Source organism: Naumovozyma dairenensis, chromosome 8 (genome assembly GCF_000227115.2).
Source record: "Naumovozyma dairenensis CBS 421 chromosome 8, complete genome".
Lineage (NCBI taxonomy): Eukaryota > Fungi > Ascomycota > Saccharomycetes > Saccharomycetales > Saccharomycetaceae > Naumovozyma > Naumovozyma dairenensis.
In genome coordinates, this window is record NC_016486.1 from 654,653 (window position 1) to 678,889 (window position 24,237).

Sequence of the window (24,237 nt, forward strand, 5' to 3'; positions counted from 1 at the left end):
AATCGGTTATTACGTCTCTTACTGCTCTACTTACTATGGTACCTGGGACAGGTTATTACCTCAAGTTGAATTTTGCTATAATGCTACGCCACACACATCATTAAAGGCATCACCCTTTGAAATCGATTTAGGATTCCTCCCAAACAACCCCACGATTGATACTCAACATGAATCCACCGCTCAATCAGAAACTATGCTCGAACTTACAAAGACATTGGCGGCCATCACAGAAGTAACTAAGGAAAGACTAAAAGAAGCTGCTATTACGAACGAAACATTCAAAAATAAGGGGAGGAAGGATATACTGTTTAAGATTGGTGATTTCGTACTATTACATCGCGATGCTTATTTTTCCGCTGGTAAATATATGAAAATTCAACCGCTATACGTTGGTCCGTTCAAAGTTGTCAAGAAAATTAATAATAATGCTTATGAACTAGATTTACCATCGGTCAGGAAACTCCATAGAGCAGTTAATATAGAATGGCTAAAAGCATTTAAACCTCGAGAAAGACAATACCCCAAGAATAAACCATTAACTGATATGGAATTAGAAGAACGAATTGATGAAATTACGGCTGTCGTAGGATACTCACAAGACAAATCAACCTTATATTGTCAAATGGCAGAAGTTGACCCAAGATTGACGGTAGACGTTCCGGAACGATTATTTAACAAAATACTGCTTCAAAAAGAAAAGCATTCATTAGTAACTTTATTCAGTTATGGAAACATTCCAAGATAGAAGGGGAAGGTGTAATACAGGAAATAGATAAGAGGAATCCGAGGAATAATCTAGCTCCCAGTAAGCGAACCCCATCGAACAGACTCCGGTTCAGACCACATGTTCCAAGAAGAATGACTAAGAAGTAATGGTGTCACGCGAGAACATCATGGAAGGTCATCGAATGTTTCGGATATGGAACAAGATGACGATAGATTATTCTAGGGTTTTCATCGAGAAATCATGGAAACTGTTAATGTTTCCAAACGTATATAAAGGACAGATCTGTTGTTACGACGAATATGAAACATGTGCACCATATAAAAATAAAATATGAAACCTCGTTACAGAAGTTTCGACATGAAACAAAGGAAATAGGTACAGCGAATGAAAGGAAATTGAAACAGACAAATTGAAAGATTCCTGATGTATATAAATAGGGAAATGACACATTGACACTTGAGGATTGAAAATAAAAGAATTTATATATTAGATACTCTATAGTTGTTAATAAATCAGCGAGAAATTAAAGAATAATTTAATTGTAAAGCATACATGAATACTAAATATAATCATCCAGAATCATCAAATATAATGGAACAAGAAGATCTTACACGTTTGACAAGATCTTTTGTACAATAGTTAAATATACTTTTTATAATAGAATTTAAAAGAAAGAAGTATATTTCCGCATTAAATCTTCTATAAAACAGGCAACTTGGCCGAGTGGTTAAGGCGAAAGATTAGAAATCTTTTGGGCTTTGCCCGCGCAGGTTCGAGTCCTGCAGTTGTCGTTTATTTTTTGAAAAACCCTTCCTTAGGTGTACGAACGTAATATAACATTGTTATATCGTGATACAAAGTATTCCAACGGAAAATAATATCTGTTGGTTGATACCAGCTATACAATTTATTTTTTAAGGGTATGGTTTAACTTAATTTTCAAACAACACTAGATTGACTTCTTGTTTGATAATCAACGCTCTTGTACTACTTTTTGACTATGTCACTCAACGCGAAGTGATGTTGTTGATAGATAAATTCGTTTAAACGATAAAAAGAATAACAGATGATATCGTCATAAGTGGCATAAATCGTCCTGTATAATAAGGTAATTAACAATTCCATATCTTATGGAAAAGTCTTGGTTCAAATTCTTACTGTTATATATAAAATATGCTAATTTTTATGCGGTTTATCAGTTTTATTGATAGAGTATGCATCTACCATTTGACGTCTTCTGGCGCCTTCTCTCGCCCAAAACTCATCTCTATAAATTTCCCAACCTTCTCTAACCTCGGCACTACAAAATCTGGGATTTATTATCAACTTAACATCGATAGCTCCAATTCGCGGTTGTGATCGTATCGTGACGCTTTTCCAAAAATGTACAATGGTGCTTTGTTCACTAAATCTTAATATTGTTCGGAATAGAAAAAGATTACAATGAGCCACTTTCCTACTAATATATCGAACAAAATCGGTATATTTTTCATCCATGCTAGAGTTAACTTTAACTAATTTAACATTGAATTGTCGAAGCCCTTTATTAGAGGAAACGAAAAATCGTCGTGGAATTACAATAGTCCTCTTGTATTGTCCACTTAAATGGAAAAGAACCAGCGTAATTGCAATGAAACATACAGTAAATTGTAAAAAGATCCTATACAATCGACTCATTGATTTATCTGTATTTGAATGTCCATTGAAACTTCCATAATCAAAAAATAATTCATATATTGCAAACCCAGCAACTCCAATAAGCCCTGAAAAAAACATAGTAAATTGCCATTTTAATCTCTTGGCAATTCCTGCTTGACGTCTTAAATCATCCTCTAATATTAATAGATTTCTAAATATTTTGGATGCAGACGAAATGTCACTTGAACTCTTCGGATTCCTACTACTTGATGTCCTTGATGTCTTACTGTCTGACCTCTTCCTTACTTGGATAATACCGCTGTTCCCATTACTGTTTACATTGGTAGCAAGTGCTATATCCTCATCACTATCACGAATATGTCCGTTTGAAGTGGTTGTATTGCCTTTATTATCCGGTACATCCGAATTTATTAGAGCAATAGAATCCTTTAGATCATCAGAATCCATCTGCTCCTGTTGATATTGAACTGTGATAACTGACTTATCATTAATTGAGGTTGAGTTTTCTTTATTTTCCATACGAATAGTCCTTTTGACATCGACATCGTTACCTTCGATATCTACGAAATGCAAAGTCGGTAATTTCTCTCCATCTTCTGGGGTTTCCATATTGTATCCCTCACAAAATAAAAGACTGATCCCAATAATGTGTCTGATCTCTTTTATGAAGACACCAAGAGTTTGTATATCTTGCCTTTTTATAAGTTGTAAAGTTATTGATTTGATTTGACATAATTAAAGGAATTATTATTACATACATAGAGCATTGTCGTTAAAGGTCAAAAATTTCCTTGAATCAAAAAAGTGAGAAATGTCACAACTTTTACAACAGAGGAGACACTTTCCCTACAGTGCTAAAAATTGAGAAATAGATCATCCAGTTATCGGTAATAGCTTCTATCGTTCTTATAAAAGAACCATTTTGTTTCTGTAATGTTGAATTACATGGAATACGTAGCACGATCTTTCCAAAATGCAACTAACTGGAATCCAAGTTCAAACAGTTATGAATATATCACTGAAACGGCTAGGTCATTAATAGATTTCCAAATACCTGACTCCTTTAGGTTCCAATTATCAAATAATTCATCTAATGTCAGTTATAACACTTTGGAAGTCACCACTAAACAGAATAATTTGCAAAATAAGAAAGTTCATGGGTTTCTAACATATCTCTATACCAACATGGAGAATTTACATGAGATTATACTTAGTTCGTCGAAGATTAATTTACAAGATGCCACACAAACATATAAACATATACATCCGTCCTATTATAAACGAAGGAGGGGTCATAATTATTTCGATAATGGGATAGAGAAAAGTAAGGATAATTTATCATTGTATTATGGTAGAATGTACTACCCCAGTTCAGATTTGGAAGCAATGATAATAAAAAGATTGAATAGAAATAATCAGATGACTTTGAAATGGCTAAGTAGTTCTGCTTATAACTTTAATATAATGACTCTTTATTGGCAAAATAAATCAAGGCAAAATAGAAATTTCCAAGAATTCATATTCTCAACAAACGACTATCTTTGCGGGTATCGAATTCTTCATAATTCTCTTTCAACATCATCCAAATTCAACAATTCACTGTATAATAACTCTACACTATCAATTGGGGCAGAACTTTGGTTAAGTTTGAAATCTATGAATCCCGGTTGTTCTACAAGTTTGAGGTATTGTACTCATTCTGCAAATACGGGGAGACCATTGACGTTGACAGTGTCTTATAATCCATTGTTTGGACATATTTCTTCTTCATATTCAGCAAAAACAAGTCTAAGCTCAACATTTTGTACAAGATATGATTTCAATATTTATTCAATAGAATCAAATTTGTCCTTTGGTTGGGAATTCTGGGGAACTGGAAAACAGAAAGAATCACTATTACCACCAAATACAATAAATAATACTAGTATAGTACCCAACATGGCGATCTTGAACAATGTTAACGGGACTATACCGAATAATATCAGTGATGATGGTATCATATTAGATGAACATTTCAGTGAAGGAACGAGAAAATCACAAATATTACCAACCATGGAATTATCCCCGACCACTTCAGAAAGTCAGCAAAAATTATTGCAAGATCTGACATATACATTTTCCTCATCTTTAGAAAAAATAGATAAAGAAATGACATTGATTGATAAGTTTCAAAATAAGTTTGAAATGACCAATTTTACTAGCGTTTGGAAATTTAGTACTTCATTACGAGATAAGAATTTGAAAGCTAAATGGGAGGGAAAATTTAGGGGCTTTTTAGTTTCAATAGGAACAGAATTGTTCACAACTACCCCAGAGCCAAAGACAAACTCATCAAAACCTGCATTCAAACATGAAAATAATAATAGCGTACTTCCATTACATCCTGCCAAATTCGGTATCGAAATTCAATATTCCTCATAATCTACGTAAATAAAGCACATGCTCATAAGCACATAATTTTAATTACTTCAAAAGCTAGTAAAGATCCTAATTGATTTGAAAATATAATTAATGTCTGTTGTCAATATTTATGTTAAATATGGCATTATAAATCATCCTTGTTAATAAATACTTAAAACATATACTCAGTCTCCGGCACTCCTCCTATGACGTTTTGTTCTCAAGGAATGTTCATATTCATTTAATTCAGCTCTTAAGCTCTCAGCTAGATCACTATCATCATAACCATCTAATTGGTACCATAAATTATACTTTGATAATCTCGTCCCAATATCTAAGATTCTTGACATTTTCTTAGTCACTTGATCAATAGGGTTAACACTATTCATTAAAATAGGTTTAAATTTATCTTCGATCCCAACTAAACGTATTGTCATTGAAGAGAATAAAGGCGCAATTGGATAATCTTCTCGTATTAGGTATTCATCGATGGTCTCCTTACGTTTTTTACAAACCTTTAAAATATCCTTCTTATTATGAATAACAATCCACGAGACAATATATTCCTTGGTGGATTCCAGGTATTCAATGACAGCATCATGAGGTAAGATGTATCGTGCATGAATATATTCTAAATACTCAATAATTATTTCGGATTCTTTAACATATTTTTGTTGAAAACCCGTTAATTTTTCTCCATTTTCCGATAGAGTCATTGATTGTCGTCTTTTCCTATATTTCTTAGGTCTACTTCCTGTCTTTTCACCTTTAAATGTAGAATCCTTCTTTACGACATCTCTAATAAACTTGTCTTGTTCTCTATCAAGTACAACCTTCTCAATGGAACCTACTTTTGGCTCATCAGTCATGTTTATATTTCCGTTAGTTGTGTCCTGCATATTCACTGGTGGAGCCTCAATTTTTTGATTGATGTTTGTTTCATTGTCTTTTGTAGCTGTAGCAATTAATACCACGTATTTTTTGGTTTTTGATAAAGTCCAGCCCTCTGGTAAAGATTTAGCTCTTGCCCTGGTAATATATTCTCGTAGTTTTATCCTTTGATCATCAAAAGGCTTATCTGTTGCAGCCACATACATTAAATATCGTAGGGTAGGATCTGTTTTAGCCATCAAGCTTAAATTAATGAATAAATTGGGGTCTTTTTCATATAGACTCATCCTCATCTTTATGGGAGTTGGATTGGAAGAAGTTTTCCCTTTTTCTTCTTTCTTTATTGTCGGATTTGTAACACCAACTAAAGAGGCCTCTTCCATTCCAGTTGCTTCGGTTGAAGGAGTAGTATTCTTATTAGTTATTGGTTTTGATTCAGTAGCTTCCTCCGTTACTCCAGAAATCTCTTTTTCGCTTACCTCATTTTCGCTGGAAATGTTTTCGTCATTTTCTTTATTTGTTTCACCATTCTCTATCAAAGTGCCATTGTCAAGTTCGTTCTTACCTTCAACCTCTGTAACCATCTTATTTCCCTGATCGTGCTTCTCATCACTTACCGTACATTTATCGTATTCCTGAGATGAATGAGTTGGTAACATTGCCGTATTGCATTTTTTCTTTGTATTTGGTGTTTCGACGTTTTTAACCGCCTTTTCTGGACAATTCTTATTTTCATTCTCTGCATCTGCCTTATCCTTGTTTCTCTCAAAGATTCCTTTGTCATCCTTTGGTAGATTGGTAAGGTCAAGTGGTAATCTTTTTGGTCTTACTGAATCTTCATTATCTGAACCATCAGAAGAGTTTTGTGGTGAGCCAACAGGATCTTTATATACAGTATTTTCCCAACCTTCTGGAGGGATCCATCCTGGGGGCGGTGGCATTTCACTAGCCATGATAATAAACTTTCTAAACTTTTTAATTTCTCGTAATGTGGCTCGCCTCGTCGCGACTATGGACATTAATCTATTTAGTTCTGGATCCTTCTTTGCCATCAGGTTTAAGTTAGCAATCATTTTGGGATCATTAACAGATGGTTTGTGTATTTTTTCATCAGAAACTAAAGATTGTGAAGCTAGTACTGGAACATGTTTTTTCTCAATATCAAGATCTGTAGATGGTTGTGTATCGATGCTTGGAACCTTCTTCTTCGTGGATGCTGAAAAAGTGGCTACTGAATCTGTCGGGAGACCGGCACGAGGTAGTTGTTTATCTTTCTTATTCAATTTTTCCTGTTCTTTCAAAGCTTTCAATTCATCTTTTCTCTTTTGCTTTAACAAATCCATTTCTAACTTCTTTTTCATTTTCAATTCCTTCTTTTGTTGCCTTTCTAATTGTTGCCGTTTCCTTTCTTCAATCCTTTGTTGTTTCCTTTCCACTTCCAATTTTCTCTTTTCCTCTCTTTCAGTTTTCTTAGAATCTTGTTCCTCTTGCCATCTTTTTTCTATATCTTCATCTTTCAAAATAAATAATCGAACTGGGAATGAATGTGGACCAGCAATCATTTCACAATCCGACATTTTTTGCATCTTGTCTTTGATCAATAAAGTAATCCCATTATTTGATTCATCCATATTCTTATTATCTATATTATTCTGACGAGGAGGATTATTATCACCGGGTGTACCATTGGCACTTCCCGATCCTCTATTAGGTCTCGACCAATATAAATCAAACATCTCACCACGTATCCAAGTTCTTCTTGAATTCAATAACGAAGTATACAACACACCAGAATCCTTGACAGAAAGAGGACAAGTTAAGGCTGAATTATATTGTGGAGGATCAATGGAACATGGTAAATCTCCTACGATTTCAAATGGTCTCCCAGTGGTATGGTTGTTATTCAATTGGAAAATGTCATCATTATCTTCAGATGCAGAGATGGATCCAGTTGATGATGATCTTCTTTTTCTTCTTCGTTTTCTTTCTTTGGTAGCGTTATTATTAGTAGTAGGTGGTGGTGGTGGTTCTTGATTCTTCTTTGGCAGCGGTGGTGGCGCTTCTTCTGTTTTGACTCTAGATCTTAAGACTCGTGACATCTCTAGAGAGGGGTGTTATTTTTTTTCCCAGGTTTGCTTTCAGTGTCCAAAAATAAACAGTTGGTATTTTATGTACTCTCCCCTTGACTTAGTTGTATTATTTTGTGTTCAAGTCTTGTTACTTTATATAAATCGTGTGGGCCTTTAATTTCAAAGTTACTTAATGTTTATGTATACAAACAGATTTATTTTGTAATGTACGTAAGTTAGATACGATGAATTCCAAAAAAAACACGAAAAAAAAACAGAGAAATACGAACTTAACAAGCAATAAATATAGGAGAAGTGGAAGGGATATCTTTCAATTTTATAAGATTAATAGTATTGATTTTTAAAATGGAGCCATAACTGTGAAATACGCTGAATATCTGTACGTGTTTAAGATGTTGCCAATTTTTTATTTATTTTTGTTTATGGAAGTGGCTCTTTTAGGAATAAAAACAAAAGAAAGCTACTGGATCTAGTCAGAGTTTCACTAGAAGATGTAGTTTGTAAAAATTACTTTTAATTTTATATTAAATAATCGATATAAATTGCAAGATTCAGAAGAGTACGATAAGGCAAAAATCCAAGAGATTGGCTACAGTATGCATTCTTTGGTTGGAAAGAGACTACAGTAGTTTTCAATATTGCAAAGAATAATTAAAACATAGGAGCCTTAATAGTGTCTATTTTTTTATGTAGATCATTTATATAATTAAGGGAAGTGTTGATTGAACGTCATGACGGCGTGGTGTGGTGTGGTGTGGTGTAGTGTGGTATGGTATGGTATGGTATTATATTTTGAAGCGGCTATCCCAATCAATTATCCTGCAATTTCTGGGTCAACGTTTGAGTCAACAGATGGTGGATTTTCGTTCCCGATAAATCGGCCATCGGGTGGAGAAGGAATATGAAGAAATGTTGTTGATCCACGTCGACTATTTCCATCATTTGCCTCATTATTATTTGTTGTCGCTGATATGTTATCATCTATATTATTATTGATATTGATATTAGTGGCCATTGAATCAGGACTTCCTGTCATAATAGAAATAGGAACTTCACCTGTGGATTCATTTGTAGTTAGGGTATTCGTCGTGTCATCTCTTTCCGCCTGATCTTCTCTATCTCTCAATAAATATATTCTTCTAGGTAATGCTTTATTTTTCAATTCCAAAGCGTAATCTTCAATTTTATCATGTTTTTGTGAAAAATATTGATAAAGTTGAGCTAATGACAATCTACAAGGACGACCTTTAAAATTATTATTCCCCAATCTAATATTTTCAATAACTTTAATAGCTTGATTTCTTTTAATATTGGAAGGTAATCCATACCTTTCTGGGAATTTTTTAACCATTTCAATTTTCTTAATTATACAATATCTCTTTGTAAATAATACTCTTTCACTACGACCTTTCCTCCATGAAGTACCAAATCTTCTTTCAAGATTCAAAATGGAAGGTTTCCCTGGGAACCCTTCATAATATTCCCGAGCCAAATCAATAACATTTTGAACAGCTCTATTCATCTTATAATCCATTGCCTGTTGTAATAAAGTAGATGCCGCCGATGAAGCTGTTTCGTCACTTACAGAATGATTTTCCATGCTCTGATTTGTGGTATCATCTACAGCGTCATCATTACTCTGTTGTATTCTCGCAGGTTCACTATTTCTTATTGCTGCTGCTACTTGACTATTAGGAACTGTACCATTTAAAAGAGCACCCACGGTAGGATCAAATTCATTTTTAACAGATATTCTATCAACTCTTCCTGTACTAATTGCATCATCATGTGATCTTACATCTCTTAAGAAATCCATATCTCGCCATAATCTTTCATGTTCTTGATTTCTCGCTCTTTCACGCTCTTTATTGATTTGTTCTTGGTTTGTATTTTCAGTGTTGGTGACGACGTTCTCATCTGAATGATCTAAGAATCGAAGCCTTTCACCACTCATAATTCCTACAAGTTCTTGGAATGTTTTCTTCAAAATCGAGATATCATCTACACATTTATTTACATTTTTGAAACCTGTTTCTAGTTTCTTTACTTGATGTAGATAGAATTGTTCTTGCTCCTTTTCCATTAGGAACATCTTGGCTTGTAAGTTTGCGTTTTGTTCTTGAATTTTTGTCAATTGGTCCACTATGAAGGATTGGAATGCTTGAGTGTCCGAGGTTTCAGGACGACCAGCAGCAGTGCTATCAGTAGTAGTAGTGGCTGGTGAAGTGCTGCTTTCATCATCAGAGGGATTGTTCGATGAAGATGACCTGGTATTAGAAGAATGAGAATTTGATGCGTCAGTGACAGTCGCAGTAGGAGTGGCAGTGGCGATTGATGTGGAGCCAGCAGTGGGTTGATTTGAATGTGAGTTTTGACGGTATCGTGAATCAGAGTCAGAATCATCAGCACTTGTGTCTCCATCTTGATCTGAACCAAAATAGCCGTATTCTCTACGTCCGTGGCCCCTCATGACTTGCCTGTAATAATTTCTCCTATATCGTTATTCTTGCTACTAGGCTACCTTCTGTCGTTGTTCAATGGTAGTCTTCCACTCCCTTTTGGATGGGACTAAGTAGTACAATATAGTATAGTACAGTATATTTAGATATTTATATTCCAGTGTATATATTAATGTATTAATATAATTGAATATGCACAAAACACCAAATTTTTTGTCGAAGCGATTTATCTGCCCCCCCGGGTAACAGATAAATATATTAAAAAATAAAGTCAAGTGGTAGCGCCGCTGTCAATAATTTTTAAATTCCCAATGAGTTGGAAGGAAACGTTGCATTTACAAGAATACATAATATATAATATATTATATATAATATGAAGAGTAATGATAAAGTTGTTACAAACATGAGAAACTCTACCTGCAGTCTAGATAACATCGATATGAAATAATTGGAAGCCTTTTTTTGGGTACATTCATACCATTGAGCGTTCGGTTTCATCAAATAGTCCAGCTTCTACGTTTTTTTACTTCTTTTAGTTACACAATTAGCCGCCCAACCCTTATTCGCCCCCCATCGGGCATTCTAAAACGTCCCTTCCAAAGGGATAGATATTTCAAGATTCCAATAAGAAACAGGAAGAACATGGGAAGCGATTATATCGAACATATATCATAAGTGAGAGTATGATCTATTGACATGTTAGAACAATACTCGTATTTCTGTCCTTCCCTCGGTAATGCTTAGCGTAAAATGAATATTGATATATTGTGTTATAATGGATATAAGAATAGATAATGGTAAAATATGTAAAAATAATTGAAGTTAGCACAAAAATCATCAACGTTTACGTTCCTTCTTTGGTCGAGGAACATGTTCTTCTCCACTCTTTCCTGTTTTATCTCTTGTACTACTTCTCAGCATCGATGTAATATCTCTTTTGTTACCCTTAGTATCCTTCTTAGAAGAAGAAGAAGAAGAAGAAGAACCTTTTCCTTTCTTAATAGGTACTTTTTCTTCTTCCTCCCCTTTAACTTCTCCTTGTTGTCCTTTTTCCGGTTCTTGATATTCCTCATCTCCTTTTTGTCCCACTCCTTCCTCCACTTCTTTCTCCTCCTGCTCCTTCTTTACACCATGACGTTTGCCATCAGTACCTTCTTCCTTTTTTAACTCTGATCCATTCCTAGATGATTCTTTCTTTGGTTTAATCGGAGTTGCCGTTTGTACTGGTTCTACCAAATATTCACCTTTGTTCTTGACACTCCCAACATCTTTACTGACTTGATAACTTTCCATTAATGATTCATTGTAAGTAGGTTTTAAAGTGTCGTATAATTCCTTCTGTGTCCATTCAGTTTTATCCTCATTTAACCATTCATTCCATTCTTTACTACCTGGTTCCAATACAGTTGGCATTCTATCATGTAACCATTTCAAAGAATCTGGTGCCACCCCAGTAACTATTGTGAAACTGTATAATGTTTGCTCTCTTTCTTTAATTTCTACTTTCCCTTCACTTTTCTCACCTTTTGATCCATTTGTTTGTTCTTGATTCAAATGATCATAAAGACCTGCTAAAAATATTAACTTATTATCTTTCCTCTTGACATAATATGGGATCTTTTCTCCCTTCTTTTTTTGCCATTCATAATATCCACTAACAGGAATGACACACCTCTTATACTTGAGACAACCTTTCCAAATCCTCTTACTACTCAATGTCTCTAATCTAGCATTTATGGTCCTACCAGAATTATACGAATCCATCTTACTACGAGCTATCCATTGCGGAATTAACCCCCATTTCATAGTCCTCAAATGATGAGAATTGGTATACACGTTAACAAAACTCGTTGGTGCAACATTATAAGATTTACCTAATCCATTCCCACGCTCTTCTCGTATGTCCTCTTCTCCTTCTTCAGGGACTGCCCCCGTTTCAACTTCTTCCTCAGATTCAATAATATCTAAATAGAAATCATTCACAATTTGATCAGCAACTTCTCGACCTGTGATTTCCAAAGCAAATCTTCCACACATATTTTCACTCGTATATTTGTGTTCTTTATATAACTATCTTTCCTTCACTTCACACCTTTGCCAGTATCATCTTCATAACCATTTAGACAGATCATACCCCTCATACTATATATATATATATATATATATATATATATATATTGAAGGCATTGATATATAAAATAAGTTTCGGTAACTTCAAATGGAAAATTTGGAAAATAGGAACAAAACAAAACAAAACAAAATAGAAAGAACAAGACACATTGTTTTTCCCTTCAAACAGGGAAGAAAAGGGGGGTGTCAACTAAGGAAACCAAAAAAAAAAAGATGTGGAGAAGGTACATAAATCCACGGTCAACAGCGTTTAAAATACTCGCTCCAGCAACAGCATTATTTAGTGCCTCCACATTATATTGTTATGTATTCCATGTCCGTCGATCATACAAGAGAGATCCCAGTTATCTAAATCCTGTGAAGGATGCCATTTGGGATGAAAGTAATAAGACCAATTTCAATTATGAAAGTGCATTGTATAATTATATTAATGCGTTGAAAGCTTTACAAAGGAAGAAAGATCCATTAAGTGAGCCATATACGAGGATTGAATTGAAGATTGCTCAAATGTTTGAGAATCTGGGAATGTATGAAGAGGCTCATTCTATTTATTTGGAAATGTTATATAGGTTCTTTAATGCGTTGGTGACGCCTTCGAAAATTCCGGATGATGAGAGACCGGATTTTTTGAGGAAGGATTTGAGAATCTTGATTAAGTCTTTGGAAATTAATAAAGATGTAGAGTTGGGGAAGAAGAATTTGTTGGCTCATTTGTTGTTGGCTCAAGAGGAAGTTATGTCTAGATCTCCAGAATTGAAGAAATTTTTTGATGATAGGAAGGAAATGGTTGGGTCTGATTTGAAAAGCAATGCCAATTTAAACTTGAATGCTTTAAAGGATATCTTGAACTTGAAATATTTCAAGACTGTAGTCAATGATGAAAATATAAAGCTGGATGATAATGGTCACATGATTTTGGATATAGAAAAGAAATCAAGTGCTTGGGAACCATTCAAAGAGGAATTCTTCACTGCAAGAGATTTATATACTGCGTTTTGTTTATCATCTCATGATGTCGGGACTGCGTTAAGTTGTAAAATGACCACTTTAGAATGGATGGTCATGGCTGATATGCCACCAGGTCAAATTTTATTGTCACAAGCTAATGTGGGGTCTCTTCTTTATTTACAAGCTGAAAAATATGAAGCAGAAATTGAGAAACTGAAAGAAAGATTACACTTAAACAATGAGAAAATTACAACATTAGGTGAAGAGTTTAAGAAAATGAGTGATGATAATATTATAACGAAATTAAGATCATTAAATAAAAATAAGGATACTTGTTTGAAAATGGCTAATGAATGCTATGATAATATAATAGAGTTCTCTAAAAAGAATAGAAATCTAAAATACCACATGAAAGATCAATTGGATCCTGCAATTTCACAAGCTATCGCATTATCAACATATGGCAAAGGTGTCTTAAACCTTCATGATGGGGTACTCAGCAAAGCAGAAAAACTATTGAAAGATTCTATAACATTGGCTAAGGAAACCGACTTTATCGAGTTATTAAAGGAGGCAGAAGGCGAATTAGAAAGAACTAATATATTGAAGGAAAAGCAAATTGGATCTTCCAACAATTAGAGCAGTACGGGTTGATCACGGCTGGAATCCTTATATAGCATCAAAAAAATCAAACGCCTATAATATTCACAAAAGATATCATGTTACTTTAAATTATGAAGCAAATCTGTATATAAATTAAAAGAAGAACAAAAAAAGAAAAAATAATTCTACTAGTTTTTTTTTTATTGATTAAGTTTCATGAATAATAATAATATATAATGTAATGGGAATGGATTTATGATAGGGAGGGAATTAAGTTTTATATTGATTGACCGTTAACTAAAATATAAATGAGCTTTATTTACTTTTTATATTTTTAAGCTTAGTTGGCGGTCATGACTTGCCAAACTCTGATGACGTTATCGGTGTAACCAGCGAATAAAGTTTGACCATCAGCAGACCAAGTCAAAGAGACAGCATGTGGTTCAGCAGCCTTGTTGTAACCAGCAAATTCAGGTCTCAAGTCATCAATCAAAGATTGTGGGTCTAAGGAGAAAATCTTAACACCGGAAGCAGTGGCAGCAGCCAACCAGTATCTGTTTGGAGAGAAAGCTAAAGCAAAGACTTCATCTTGAGCACTCAAAGTGTACATAGCAGTCTTTTCTAACAAGTTCCATAACATGATTTCACCGTCCTTACCAGCGGAAGCAATCAAAGAACCATCTGGGGAAGCAGTAACAGCGTTAACGTTACCGTTGTGACCGACAAAGTCAGCTTCAATTTGGAATTGGTTTAAGTTCCAGGCCTAATCGTAATAATAAACATATACTCAAAAGTAATAAAAGATTGTTAGTAAAAAAAAATTCAAAGGAAAAAAATAATAATCTTAACATGACGTCCAAATTATATTTTCTCTCCAAAATTGCCATAGCTTTTGTTTTAATCCAATCCAATAATAGTTTTCAAATATCAGAGATCTTGGTGATAATTATTATGTCTCATACGAAACTCAAAGGTTTCATCCGAAGTAGCAAATATATCGTTCATCATTTAAAAAACTATCGTTGGAATAAGAAAACAAAAATCTTTAAACACAATTCAGAAACAAAAAAAACATAACTCGGTGTCAATGTTAATAATAATAGTAATTGTAAACATACCTTAACCATCTTGTCATTACCGGCAGAAATAACGGTGACAGTGTCATCGTTTTGGTCAGTTGGAGCAATTCTAACTTGAGAGACCCAGTCGTTGTGACCTAACAAAGTAGCCAAACATTGACCCTTGATAGTCCAGACCTTGATGGTCTTATCACGGGAACCAGAGATAATCATGGAAGCCTTTCTGTCAATGGCAACAGACATAACATCAGACTTGTGACCGACGAATCTTTGGTAAGTTTCACCAGTGGCAACATCCCATAATCTCAAAGTCTTATCCCAAGAAGCAGATAAAGCGTAAGCACCATCTTGAGTCAAAGTACAGTCTTGAACAATGTGAGAGTGACCTTTGAAAGATCTAACTGGGACACCGAATTTTTGGTCATCACCAGTCAATTTCCAGGAAATCAAAGTTTTATCACGGGAAGCGGACAACAATAAGTTTGGTTGACCAGCAGAAGTGGCCAAGGAAGTGACCCAACCGTTGTGACCTTCTAAGGTACCTCTTAAAACTAAAACTTCGTTAGATGCCATTGCTTAAATCTATGATAATCTTGTTAGTGATTTTTGGTAAAAACAATTCTAATAAAATGAAAAAAACTTTTGATGACAAAAACAAGAATAAACATTAAGGAACTGTTAAATATATTACAGTTGGAATATATTGTCATTTACTTTCTAGAGATAATTCAGACCCATCATCTTCCTTTGGAAAGTCTACAGATCATGGGCTTTGCGTGGGGTTGCCAAATTTTCAACTAATGTTCTGACAGTTTCACACCTAAATGCGGGCGGAAGTGTGAAAAAATCGGTATGGTATATTGTTTGACTGTTGTAAATCCGTACATTATTGAAAAATTTTTAGTTAAACCCAGACAAGTTTGTCTAACTTACTTACTCTCCGGGTAAGGCAAATCTCTCCATAATCCGTACAGCTTTTCACGGATCATTTTGCTAAAACGGTATAGTAAACTATTCCATATGTAATAATAATTAATGAGACGGCACCTGTAACATTAGGAGGATATATTATAAAACGAATTGTTAATGATTAGTTTAAAGAATTTAAATTGCTTACATACAGCTAAATAGTCTGTACAAAAATATCTAGCCTGATTTATTATTTTTCAAATAGGCATCATCTACATAGTGTAAACAATTCTTCATTTTTATATCAAACCAATTGAGCCCATCAGTTGCAGCCGTAATTTCTCTAAAAAATAACAGTTAAGAAAATATCAAACTTTCAATAACAATGAGTAAGGACCTCCTTGATCTGTTAACTGTCAAAGTTCGGGTGAGATTACGTTCTGCAATGAACTATTGTTACCAATATATATAATATGCGGAATCCATTGTTGATATCCATATCGGTTTTTTCTTAGCGCCATTATTTAAAGAGAGGGTATTTCATTATCATTTTGATCATTTCATCTCACTTTGATGGTTGCTGATTCTTTTTTATTTTTCCCAAATATATTTTGTTTTGAAATAATCACTTAAATCATCGTCTAACGGTAATATATCAATTTTATTATTGCTATTATTATTTGTGTCGTTATTGTTACCGTTGTTATTATAATTATAAGAATCGATTAATACTTGATTATTATCGATATCTAAAATGATCCCCATCGATCTGTACAATTTCAACCTCAGAATGTTTGCCTTTGCAATTGGATCATTAAGAATTTCATTAGTCTCATCGTCATAATTAGAGAGACCATTCATATGAGAATTTTTCGGAGGAGATGAGATTGATAAAGATAGCGGTGGTCGTTGTGGTGACGAAGATGATGTGACAAATCGAGTAATTTTTTGATCTAATTGGCTTCGCATTGATACGACGTCATTCTCTAATTCGTCTAATTCTTTCACGACGTCAATTAATTGATCTTTACTTTTGAAGTTTTTGGATTCTTCTTTTGTCTTGTTCAAATTATCATTCAATATTTGGATTTTCTCACCTTGTGATTCTAAATTATTTCTTAATGACGTTATTTCACTTTCCTTACTCGTCTTTAGTTCATTCGACCTATTCTTAAGTTCTGTCAACTTATCATTAATGTTAATAATTGTGTCTATATCATGTTCTATATCAAAATTCTCTCTTGTCTCTCTCAACAATGCTGCCAAGTTGTTTATTAGTGGATCATTATCTGCCATTACGGGAACTTGTTTGACACTTGTATGGCCAATGTAGTACTTTCGTTCAATCCCTTATGATTGATGTTGTTTCATCCATTGTTATTATCACTTTCTTATATGGTTTATATCTTGGATTATTGTTTTGAACTCGGCAGAGATACTTGCCGCCATCTTTTAAGGTAACATACATATCATATATACCTATCTTATTGAATTAATAATAATTTTCTTCGACAATGAAGAAGATCAAGACGACCTAAATGACTACAAAACTTGGTTGAATATACATCTGCCACCGCTATCATTCATTTCATGATCTAAGACCTGCCATTTATTGTTTACTAAAGATCAAACAGAAATGAATTCAACATCACTTTTAGAAAATGCGCCATATTTAAATCAATCATCACATATCCTAATACCAGAAACATACCATTCCTTATCATTTATTAATTATCTCTATCAAATAATATATTCATTCATTGCTGCTGTAAAACAACAATACCAAAATGATAGAAATATGGTAAGAGAACATCTGGGACTGACACGGCTTTTAAATATATTGGAATTCTTCTTTAATGGATATGCATTATCATGTCTTTTCATTGCATTACTTTTAAATAAATTCATTACTTTAGTTAATCAAAGATCACCACAGACAACCAACACTCTTAGACCTCAACAACCTAAGAAAATGATATCGCAAACAGTTGCGTCTATATTCCATATCTCTGCTCTAATTCCTTTAATTTATTCATTGATTCAACCATTCATTAGAAATACTTCTTATTCGATGTTAAATAATCAATATTTCCTATCCATATCGTATACTATATTTTCATATTCGTTTATTATTGAGACTGTGGTATCTACTCTGTCTCAATTGACTCCATTGGATGGATCAGATTTTACAATCTTTGAAATAGCCATCCAATTCTTCATGATGTCGAATTATCAATATGATAACGATTATCAGAATAAACTATATTTATTGGATTGGCTAGTTGCAATTTCCAACAGAATATTAATACATATAGTGGAATTGTTTAAAATTAGAAAATCAAGATTAATTATAAGTACCATACTAAACGTAACTCATTTATTGACAATAAGTTGGTTCATTATTACAAAAGGTTGGTATGAAAATCTCCCAAGATCAACTCGTTACAGACATCTACCGAAATTATTCTCACTGGGTATAATCTTTACATCATTTATGGTCTATTTATTAGCTTGTCTAGTTAGATTCAACGGTAATGTGAAGAAATTTAATGAAAGTTTGAAAAACTTAGAATATTATAGTTTTTATCAAAATTGGACTAGTAATTTAAATTGTTCAGGTGAAGAAGATTTCACCACTGTTGTTACTAAATTGGCTATGTTATTGACTTCTGAAATGGCTTCAAATAATCTTAGAATTAGAATGAGATTTAATTCAATTAACGTTCCACAAGATATTAATCCAAGTTTATTACCTCCAAGTGAGAATATATCACTAGAAAAACAAAGGAATGAACGTCTGAATGAAGATAGATCATCTGGTTCATCATACTCTATAAAGAAAATATGGCATACCTCTCATACTTACCTGCTCAAGAGGTTTATAAGGAATCAATCAGAAGTTATAGAACCATGCAATATATCTTCACAAGAACAACAATTAGGTAACATAGAGGAACAACAAGAAGAGATACCTGATGAATTAGGTATCATTAAAACTGAGTTTACAGGAGAAGACGAAGAAGACCGAGAGTATATTTACGAAGAAACAATATCTGAATTAGAATCTGTATCTTCCAATTCAAATACTGAAATATTAATTGACCAGGAAGAACTTTTAGATTTGCTCTTACCTGAAGAATATCATGATGAAAACGACCATAGCTGTGACCACAACGCTGCTTATAATAATAACGTTACCCTCGGTGATGGCAGTGATTGGTTTACTTCGTTCTTTCCAATTTTGAAATATCATCAAAATATGACTAATGAAAACGAAATATTAACAAGATCAAAATATTTGAACGACTTTTATGAAAAGAAAAATTGTCAAAATTGTAACAATGAAAAGACAAAGGACAAGGATGCGGATATGAAGGATGAAGTTTTCGATCCATCCTGCGTTGTTTGTAAAACAAATGAGAGGAATGTCATATTATGGCCATGTAAATGTTTTGCGCTTTGTGAAGATTGTAGAGTGTCATTAGCCCTTCGGGGTTATAAAAAATGTGTTTGTTGTAGAACTGAAATTCGTGGTTTCAGTAACTTGAAATCTATCAATTTTAATTAGCACTGCCAAACCAAATAGAACTACCAAATAAAACCGTAAAAAATAAATCCCGTCTTTCCTTATCATTACACATTTTCCTTAATAGTATCTATATACATATCTATACGACGTTAAAATTTCATTACATACATACAAAATCACGGATCAATCAATGATGGAACAAACGAATTGGATTCTCGATATACACCAAATCAAATGAATCAGCTGCAGCAAAGACAACTTTATCCATTACTGAACCAGATGGTGCCGCAATATATTTAACACCCGATCTAACTGCTCTATAAACATTATCAGGGAATGGGAAGAACGCATCAGATGATAATGAGACATTTCCTAATCTATTTAGCCATTCCTTTCTTTCCCCTGGAGTCAATGGAGTAGGCACAACAGCAAATTTAGATTCATATTCGGATTTTTCAGGTTCTTCAGTTGGAATTTGTCCCGTTACAAATAGGTCAATGGCGTTGGATTTTTCAGGTCTTTTAACACCTTTAGCCCATTGGAATTCAAGGACTTTTGGATGTTGTCTGAACCACCAATTATCAGCTTTTTCACCTGCCAACCTGGTACAATGTATTCTTGATTGTTGACCAGCGCCTAACCCAATAATCATACCATTCTTAGCATAGCAAACAGAATTAGATTGTGTAAATTTTAATGCAATTGTTGCAACTGTTAAATCAATAATTGCTTGTTCAGTTAAATCTTTATTTTTAGATACAATTTCATTAAATGTAGAAGTATTGATAATAGCATCGTTTCTCTTTTGTTCCAAAGTGACACCAAATACTTGTCTCTTTTCCACTGTATCAGGAATAAAATTTGGATCCACTTGTAATATACAATATTTGCCACCTTTCTTCTTCTTTAAGATCTCTAACGCTTCTGGTTCATAACCTGGGGCAATAATACCATCAGAGACTTCTCTTGAAATTATCTTGGCAGTTGGAGTATCAACAATGTTAGATAAAGCGATCCAATCACCAAAAGAAGACATTCTGTCAGCACCACGAGCTCTAGCGTAAGCATTAGCCAATGGAGATATATTTTCGATATCATTAACGAAATAAATTTGCTTTTCGACATCTGATAATGGTAATCCAACAGCGGCACCAGCTGGTGAAACATGCTTAAATGAAGCAGCAGCAGGTAAGTTCAAAGTTGCTGATAATTCTTTAACTAAAGGCCATGAATTCAAGGCATCTAACAGATTAATATAACCTGGAGAACCAGAAAGAACTTTGAATGGTAATTCCTCCTCTTTGGTAACATAAGCTTGAGCAGGTTTCTGATGTGGATTAGCACCGTAACGTAGAGTAATTTGTTGTTTACCTTCTGAATATTGTTTTCTGAAATAATCCGAAATTGTAGAATCATACTCAGCTGTATGTTCGAAAGCTTTCAAAGCAAACTTGTTTCTTAATTCTTGGGATATACATTTATTGGCGGATAATTCGTTTAAAAAAATGGAATAATCGTTTGGATCGGATAGGATGGTGACTCTTGCATGGTTTTTAGCAGCAGCTCTTAATAAAGTGACACCACCGATATCGATCTCCTCGACAGCTTCTGGGACAGTGACACCAACCTTAGAGACGGTTTCTTTAAATGGGTATAAATTACAAACAACAAAATCAATTTTTTCAATATTTTGTTCTATCAAATCCTTTTCATCACTAGCGATATCTCTAGCAAGGATACCACCATGAACAGCTGGATGTAAAGTTTTTACTCTACCGCCTAACATTTCTGGAGCATGAGTGATGGATGAGACGTCTTCAACTGGGAAACCTGCATCACGGATCATACGTGCTGTACCACCAGAGGAAAGTATTCTGACATTATTTTCGATCAATCCACGGGCAAGATCTAATAACCCTGTTTTGTCATATACTGAAAGGATTGCTGTTTTAGTGTTATTTGCCATTATTATTATTATTGTTGTTACTATTGTTACTATTGGTACTGATTTTCTTGAATCGAGAAGTTAAAAGAACAAAACAAAACCAATTGCTGTACCTACGGATTCAGATATAAGCAAATACTCATCTATTATATATAATAAATAAGAGCGTTCTTTCATATCCATTTATTAAAGTATTAGAAGTGAGAGAGAGTAAACTCAGCATGCTTGCCTAGAGCTGCATGACTACGAATGGCATTCTACCAGTCTACTGGTAGAATGACATCCAAATCCAAACACTGCCATGGTAGAGTCAACGACCTCTTCTTACGATAATAATTAATAATTCTTCCCTAGTATCTTGTTCAATACAATTATGAAATGTTTATCTTATTTTTAAAACACTGATTTCTTTTGACTTCTCGAGGACTCATCTTCGAAGAAGTCAACTTTTCCAAAGACTGTTGTCTGAAAGATTTATCCGTGGTTTATTCCATGGATACCTAGGAATAGACCATGAGCAAGTGTCAGCGACACAGACATTTAAGAAAAGAGAAATCCCCAAACCTGCAACTAATAGTGTCAACACCAATTTGGATTCGAGTAGGTGCCAGAGAGTTTAGTATTATTCAGTTATGGTAAGGGCTTTTCAAATCCACCACCTGTGGATTCTGTAAAATTTGCGGTACGGGTTCCTAAATACGCAAACATTCTAGATTTAGAGAAATGGTGCAAATGAAAGTAACTTTAAGATCACCTAAAATGGGAGAATGCCTCCTTAAGGTTACAGCTGTTTTTACAGAGTAATCAACATCATGGATCACAACCTTATCCCAGCTTGATCATAGAATCGTAGTAGCAAGCCCATTGGCGTCATCCATATAAATATATTATGGGAGTTTTACATGATTAAAATATTAACCAACAAATAAGCTACAAAAATATTGCATTTTTATTACTGATCTTGAAACTTGACTATAATAAAGTGACAATTCCTACCTTTCCTCCCTTTCTTTCTGTCGCTGATTTATCCTGGTTATCTATCTCTCCAGAAGCTCCCACCCGCCTTTCTCCAGTCACGTGCTCTTGGGGCCATAAAAAAGTTTTGAAAAAATTGAAAAAAAAAAAATCGTGAAGAGATGAGATGAGATGAGATAATATGAAGTGAAAACAGTTAACACTACGTATCTTGGGTAACAGTATTTGGCAATAGATCTAAAAAAACCTGTCAATAGAGATATATTTCAAATCCTGGCAAACCAGCAAACCGCCAACAAACCATGTCAAAAAGAACAATTGATCAGGATGAAGACGATTACTCGAGAAACGTCTCTGCAAAGACAAACGAAAGTACCGTGCCGGCCTCTGCCTTAACTCAAGACGGTGATGATGTTGCTATGGAACAAGATGATGGTCAATTTAGTGATGATTTTGAAAGTGATGATGAAATCATTGAAGTTGACGATGACGAAGATGAAGATCCTGAAAATAGAACTGAGAAAGTTGAAAAAATGATAGCACAGGATTTGGAACAAGAAGAAGCTCCTAATGGGAAAGGATTATACTTGCCTCATTTATCTCGTCCATTGGGCCCAGATGAAGTTCTTGAAGCTGATCCTACTGTTTATGAAATGCTGCATAATGTTAATGTCCCATGGCCTTGTTTGACTTTGGATATTATCCCAGATTCATTAGGTTCTGAACGTAGAAATTATCCACAATCTCTTTTAATGACTACGGCAACTCAGGCTTCCAAAAAGAAGGAAAATGAATTGATGGTACTAAGCCTTTCTAATTTAACTAAAACATTAGTCAATGAGGATAAAGAAGATGACGAAGATGAAGATGATGAGGATAATGAAGATAACGATAAAGATCCAGTCATGGAAAATGAAAACATTCCATTAAGAGATACAACAAATAGATTAAAAGTATCACCATTCGCGAACTCATCTAAAGAAGTTCTTACTGCGACAATGAGTGAAAATGGTGAAGTTTACATTTTCGACTTGGGTCCACAAAGTAAAGCATTCTCTACCCCTGGTTATAAGATTCCAAAAACTGCAAAAAGACCAATACATACTATAAAGAGCCACGGTAATGTTGAAGGTTACGCACTAGACTGGTCTCCTTCCATTCAAACAGGTGCCCTATTGACAGGGGATTGTTCTGGTCAAATATACTTCACTCAAAGACATACATCTAAGTGGGTCACTGATAAGCAACCATTCACAGTGTCGAATAACAAATCTATTGAAGATATACAATGGTCTCGTACAGAGGGAACTGTTTTCGCATCTGCTGGTTGTGATGGTTACATAAGGATTTGGGATACAAGATCAAAGAAACATAAGCCAGCTATTTCAGTTAAGGCTTCCAATACAGATGTCAATGTTATTAGTTGGAGTGATAAATTAGGTTATTTATTAGCAAGTGGTGATGATAATGGTGTCTGGGGTGTTTGGGATTTAAGACAATTCTCACCAGACACAGCTAACAGTGTTCAACCAGTGGCCCAATACGATTTCCATAAAGGTGCTATCACCTCAATTAGCTTTAACCCATTAGATGAATCGATTGTCGCGGTTGCTTCTGAAGATAATACGGTAACATTATGGGATTTATCTGTTGAAGCAGATGATGAAGAAATTAAACAACAAGCTGCTGAAACAAAAGAATTACAACAGATACCTCCTCAACTTTTATTTGTGCATTGGCAAAAGGAAGTTAAAGATGTTAAATGGCATAAGCAAATTCCGGGTGCCCTAGTTAGTACAGGTACGGACGGCTTAAATATCTGGAAAACCATTAGTGTTTAGCATCTTCTAACATCTTCCATATCATATCATATTTATACAATCATTTAAAAAA

At 34.2% G+C, this 24,237-nt stretch overlaps 11 protein-coding genes and 1 non-coding gene across 12 annotated transcripts; 5 read left to right on the forward strand and 7 right to left on the reverse strand.

Annotated features, from left to right (window-relative positions):
* Positions 1 to 1,436: 1,436 nt before the first annotated feature.
* Positions 1,437 to 1,518, forward strand: NDAI0Htrna13S. The gene has a single exon. It is a non-coding gene; the product is annotated as a tRNA-Ser (tRNA).
* Positions 1,519 to 1,903: 385 nt separating this feature from the next.
* On the reverse strand, positions 1,904 to 2,995 carry SPO7 (Nem1-Spo7 phosphatase regulatory subunit SPO7; the record flags this gene model as incomplete). Its single annotated transcript, XM_003671634.1, has 1 exon — positions 1,904 to 2,995. One exon carries the CDS (start codon positions 2,993 to 2,995, stop codon positions 1,904 to 1,906), a length of 1,092 nt encoding a protein of 363 aa, XP_003671682.1.
* Positions 2,996 to 3,319: 324 nt separating this feature from the next.
* MDM10 (Mdm10p) lies at positions 3,320 to 4,807 on the forward strand (the record flags this gene model as incomplete). Its single annotated transcript, XM_003671635.1, has 1 exon — positions 3,320 to 4,807. The coding sequence occupies one exon, from the start codon at positions 3,320 to 3,322 to the stop codon at positions 4,805 to 4,807; it is 1,488 nt and encodes a 495-aa protein (XP_003671683.1).
* A 164-nt stretch (positions 4,808 to 4,971) lies between these two features.
* SWC3 (Swc3p) lies at positions 4,972 to 7,776 on the reverse strand (the record flags this gene model as incomplete). The annotated part of the gene is made up of 1 exon (XM_003671636.1): positions 4,972 to 7,776. The coding sequence occupies one exon, from the start codon at positions 7,774 to 7,776 to the stop codon at positions 4,972 to 4,974; it is 2,805 nt and encodes a 934-aa protein (XP_003671684.1).
* Positions 7,777 to 8,581: 805 nt separating this feature from the next.
* On the reverse strand, positions 8,582 to 10,237 carry EUC1 (Euc1p; the record flags this gene model as incomplete). Its single annotated transcript, XM_003671637.1, has 1 exon — positions 8,582 to 10,237. One exon carries the CDS (start codon positions 10,235 to 10,237, stop codon positions 8,582 to 8,584), a length of 1,656 nt encoding a protein of 551 aa, XP_003671685.1.
* Positions 10,238 to 11,063: 826 nt separating this feature from the next.
* Positions 11,064 to 12,263, reverse strand: NDAI0H02690 (putative peptide hydrolase; the record flags this gene model as incomplete). Its single annotated transcript, XM_003671638.1, has 1 exon — positions 11,064 to 12,263. One exon carries the CDS (start codon positions 12,261 to 12,263, stop codon positions 11,064 to 11,066), a length of 1,200 nt encoding a protein of 399 aa, XP_003671686.1.
* A 306-nt stretch (positions 12,264 to 12,569) lies between these two features.
* On the forward strand, positions 12,570 to 13,943 carry MGR3 (Mgr3p; the record flags this gene model as incomplete). The annotated part of the gene is made up of 1 exon (XM_003671639.1): positions 12,570 to 13,943. One exon carries the CDS (start codon positions 12,570 to 12,572, stop codon positions 13,941 to 13,943), a length of 1,374 nt encoding a protein of 457 aa, XP_003671687.1.
* A 304-nt stretch (positions 13,944 to 14,247) lies between these two features.
* Positions 14,248 to 15,559, reverse strand: ASC1 (40S ribosomal protein RACK1; the record flags this gene model as incomplete). Its single annotated transcript, XM_003671640.1, has 2 exons — positions 14,248 to 14,670; positions 15,026 to 15,559. 2 exons carry the CDS (start codon positions 15,557 to 15,559, stop codon positions 14,248 to 14,250), a joined length of 957 nt encoding a protein of 318 aa, XP_003671688.1.
* A 927-nt stretch (positions 15,560 to 16,486) lies between these two features.
* On the reverse strand, positions 16,487 to 17,191 carry SPC24 (kinetochore-associated Ndc80 complex subunit SPC24; the record flags this gene model as incomplete). The annotated part of the gene is made up of 1 exon (XM_003671641.1): positions 16,487 to 17,191. One exon carries the CDS (start codon positions 17,189 to 17,191, stop codon positions 16,487 to 16,489), a length of 705 nt encoding a protein of 234 aa, XP_003671689.1.
* A 340-nt stretch (positions 17,192 to 17,531) lies between these two features.
* Positions 17,532 to 19,463, forward strand: ASI1 (putative ubiquitin-protein ligase ASI1; the record flags this gene model as incomplete). Its single annotated transcript, XM_003671642.1, has 1 exon — positions 17,532 to 19,463. The coding sequence occupies one exon, from the start codon at positions 17,532 to 17,534 to the stop codon at positions 19,461 to 19,463; it is 1,932 nt and encodes a 643-aa protein (XP_003671690.1).
* Positions 19,464 to 19,611: 148 nt separating this feature from the next.
* On the reverse strand, positions 19,612 to 21,390 carry ADE17 (bifunctional phosphoribosylaminoimidazolecarboxamide formyltransferase/IMP cyclohydrolase ADE17; the record flags this gene model as incomplete). Its single annotated transcript, XM_003671643.1, has 1 exon — positions 19,612 to 21,390. The coding sequence occupies one exon, from the start codon at positions 21,388 to 21,390 to the stop codon at positions 19,612 to 19,614; it is 1,779 nt and encodes a 592-aa protein (XP_003671691.1).
* A 1,256-nt stretch (positions 21,391 to 22,646) lies between these two features.
* On the forward strand, positions 22,647 to 24,185 carry RRB1 (ribosome biosynthesis protein RRB1; the record flags this gene model as incomplete). The annotated part of the gene is made up of 1 exon (XM_003671644.1): positions 22,647 to 24,185. The coding sequence occupies one exon, from the start codon at positions 22,647 to 22,649 to the stop codon at positions 24,183 to 24,185; it is 1,539 nt and encodes a 512-aa protein (XP_003671692.1).
* Positions 24,186 to 24,237: the final 52 nt, after the last annotated feature.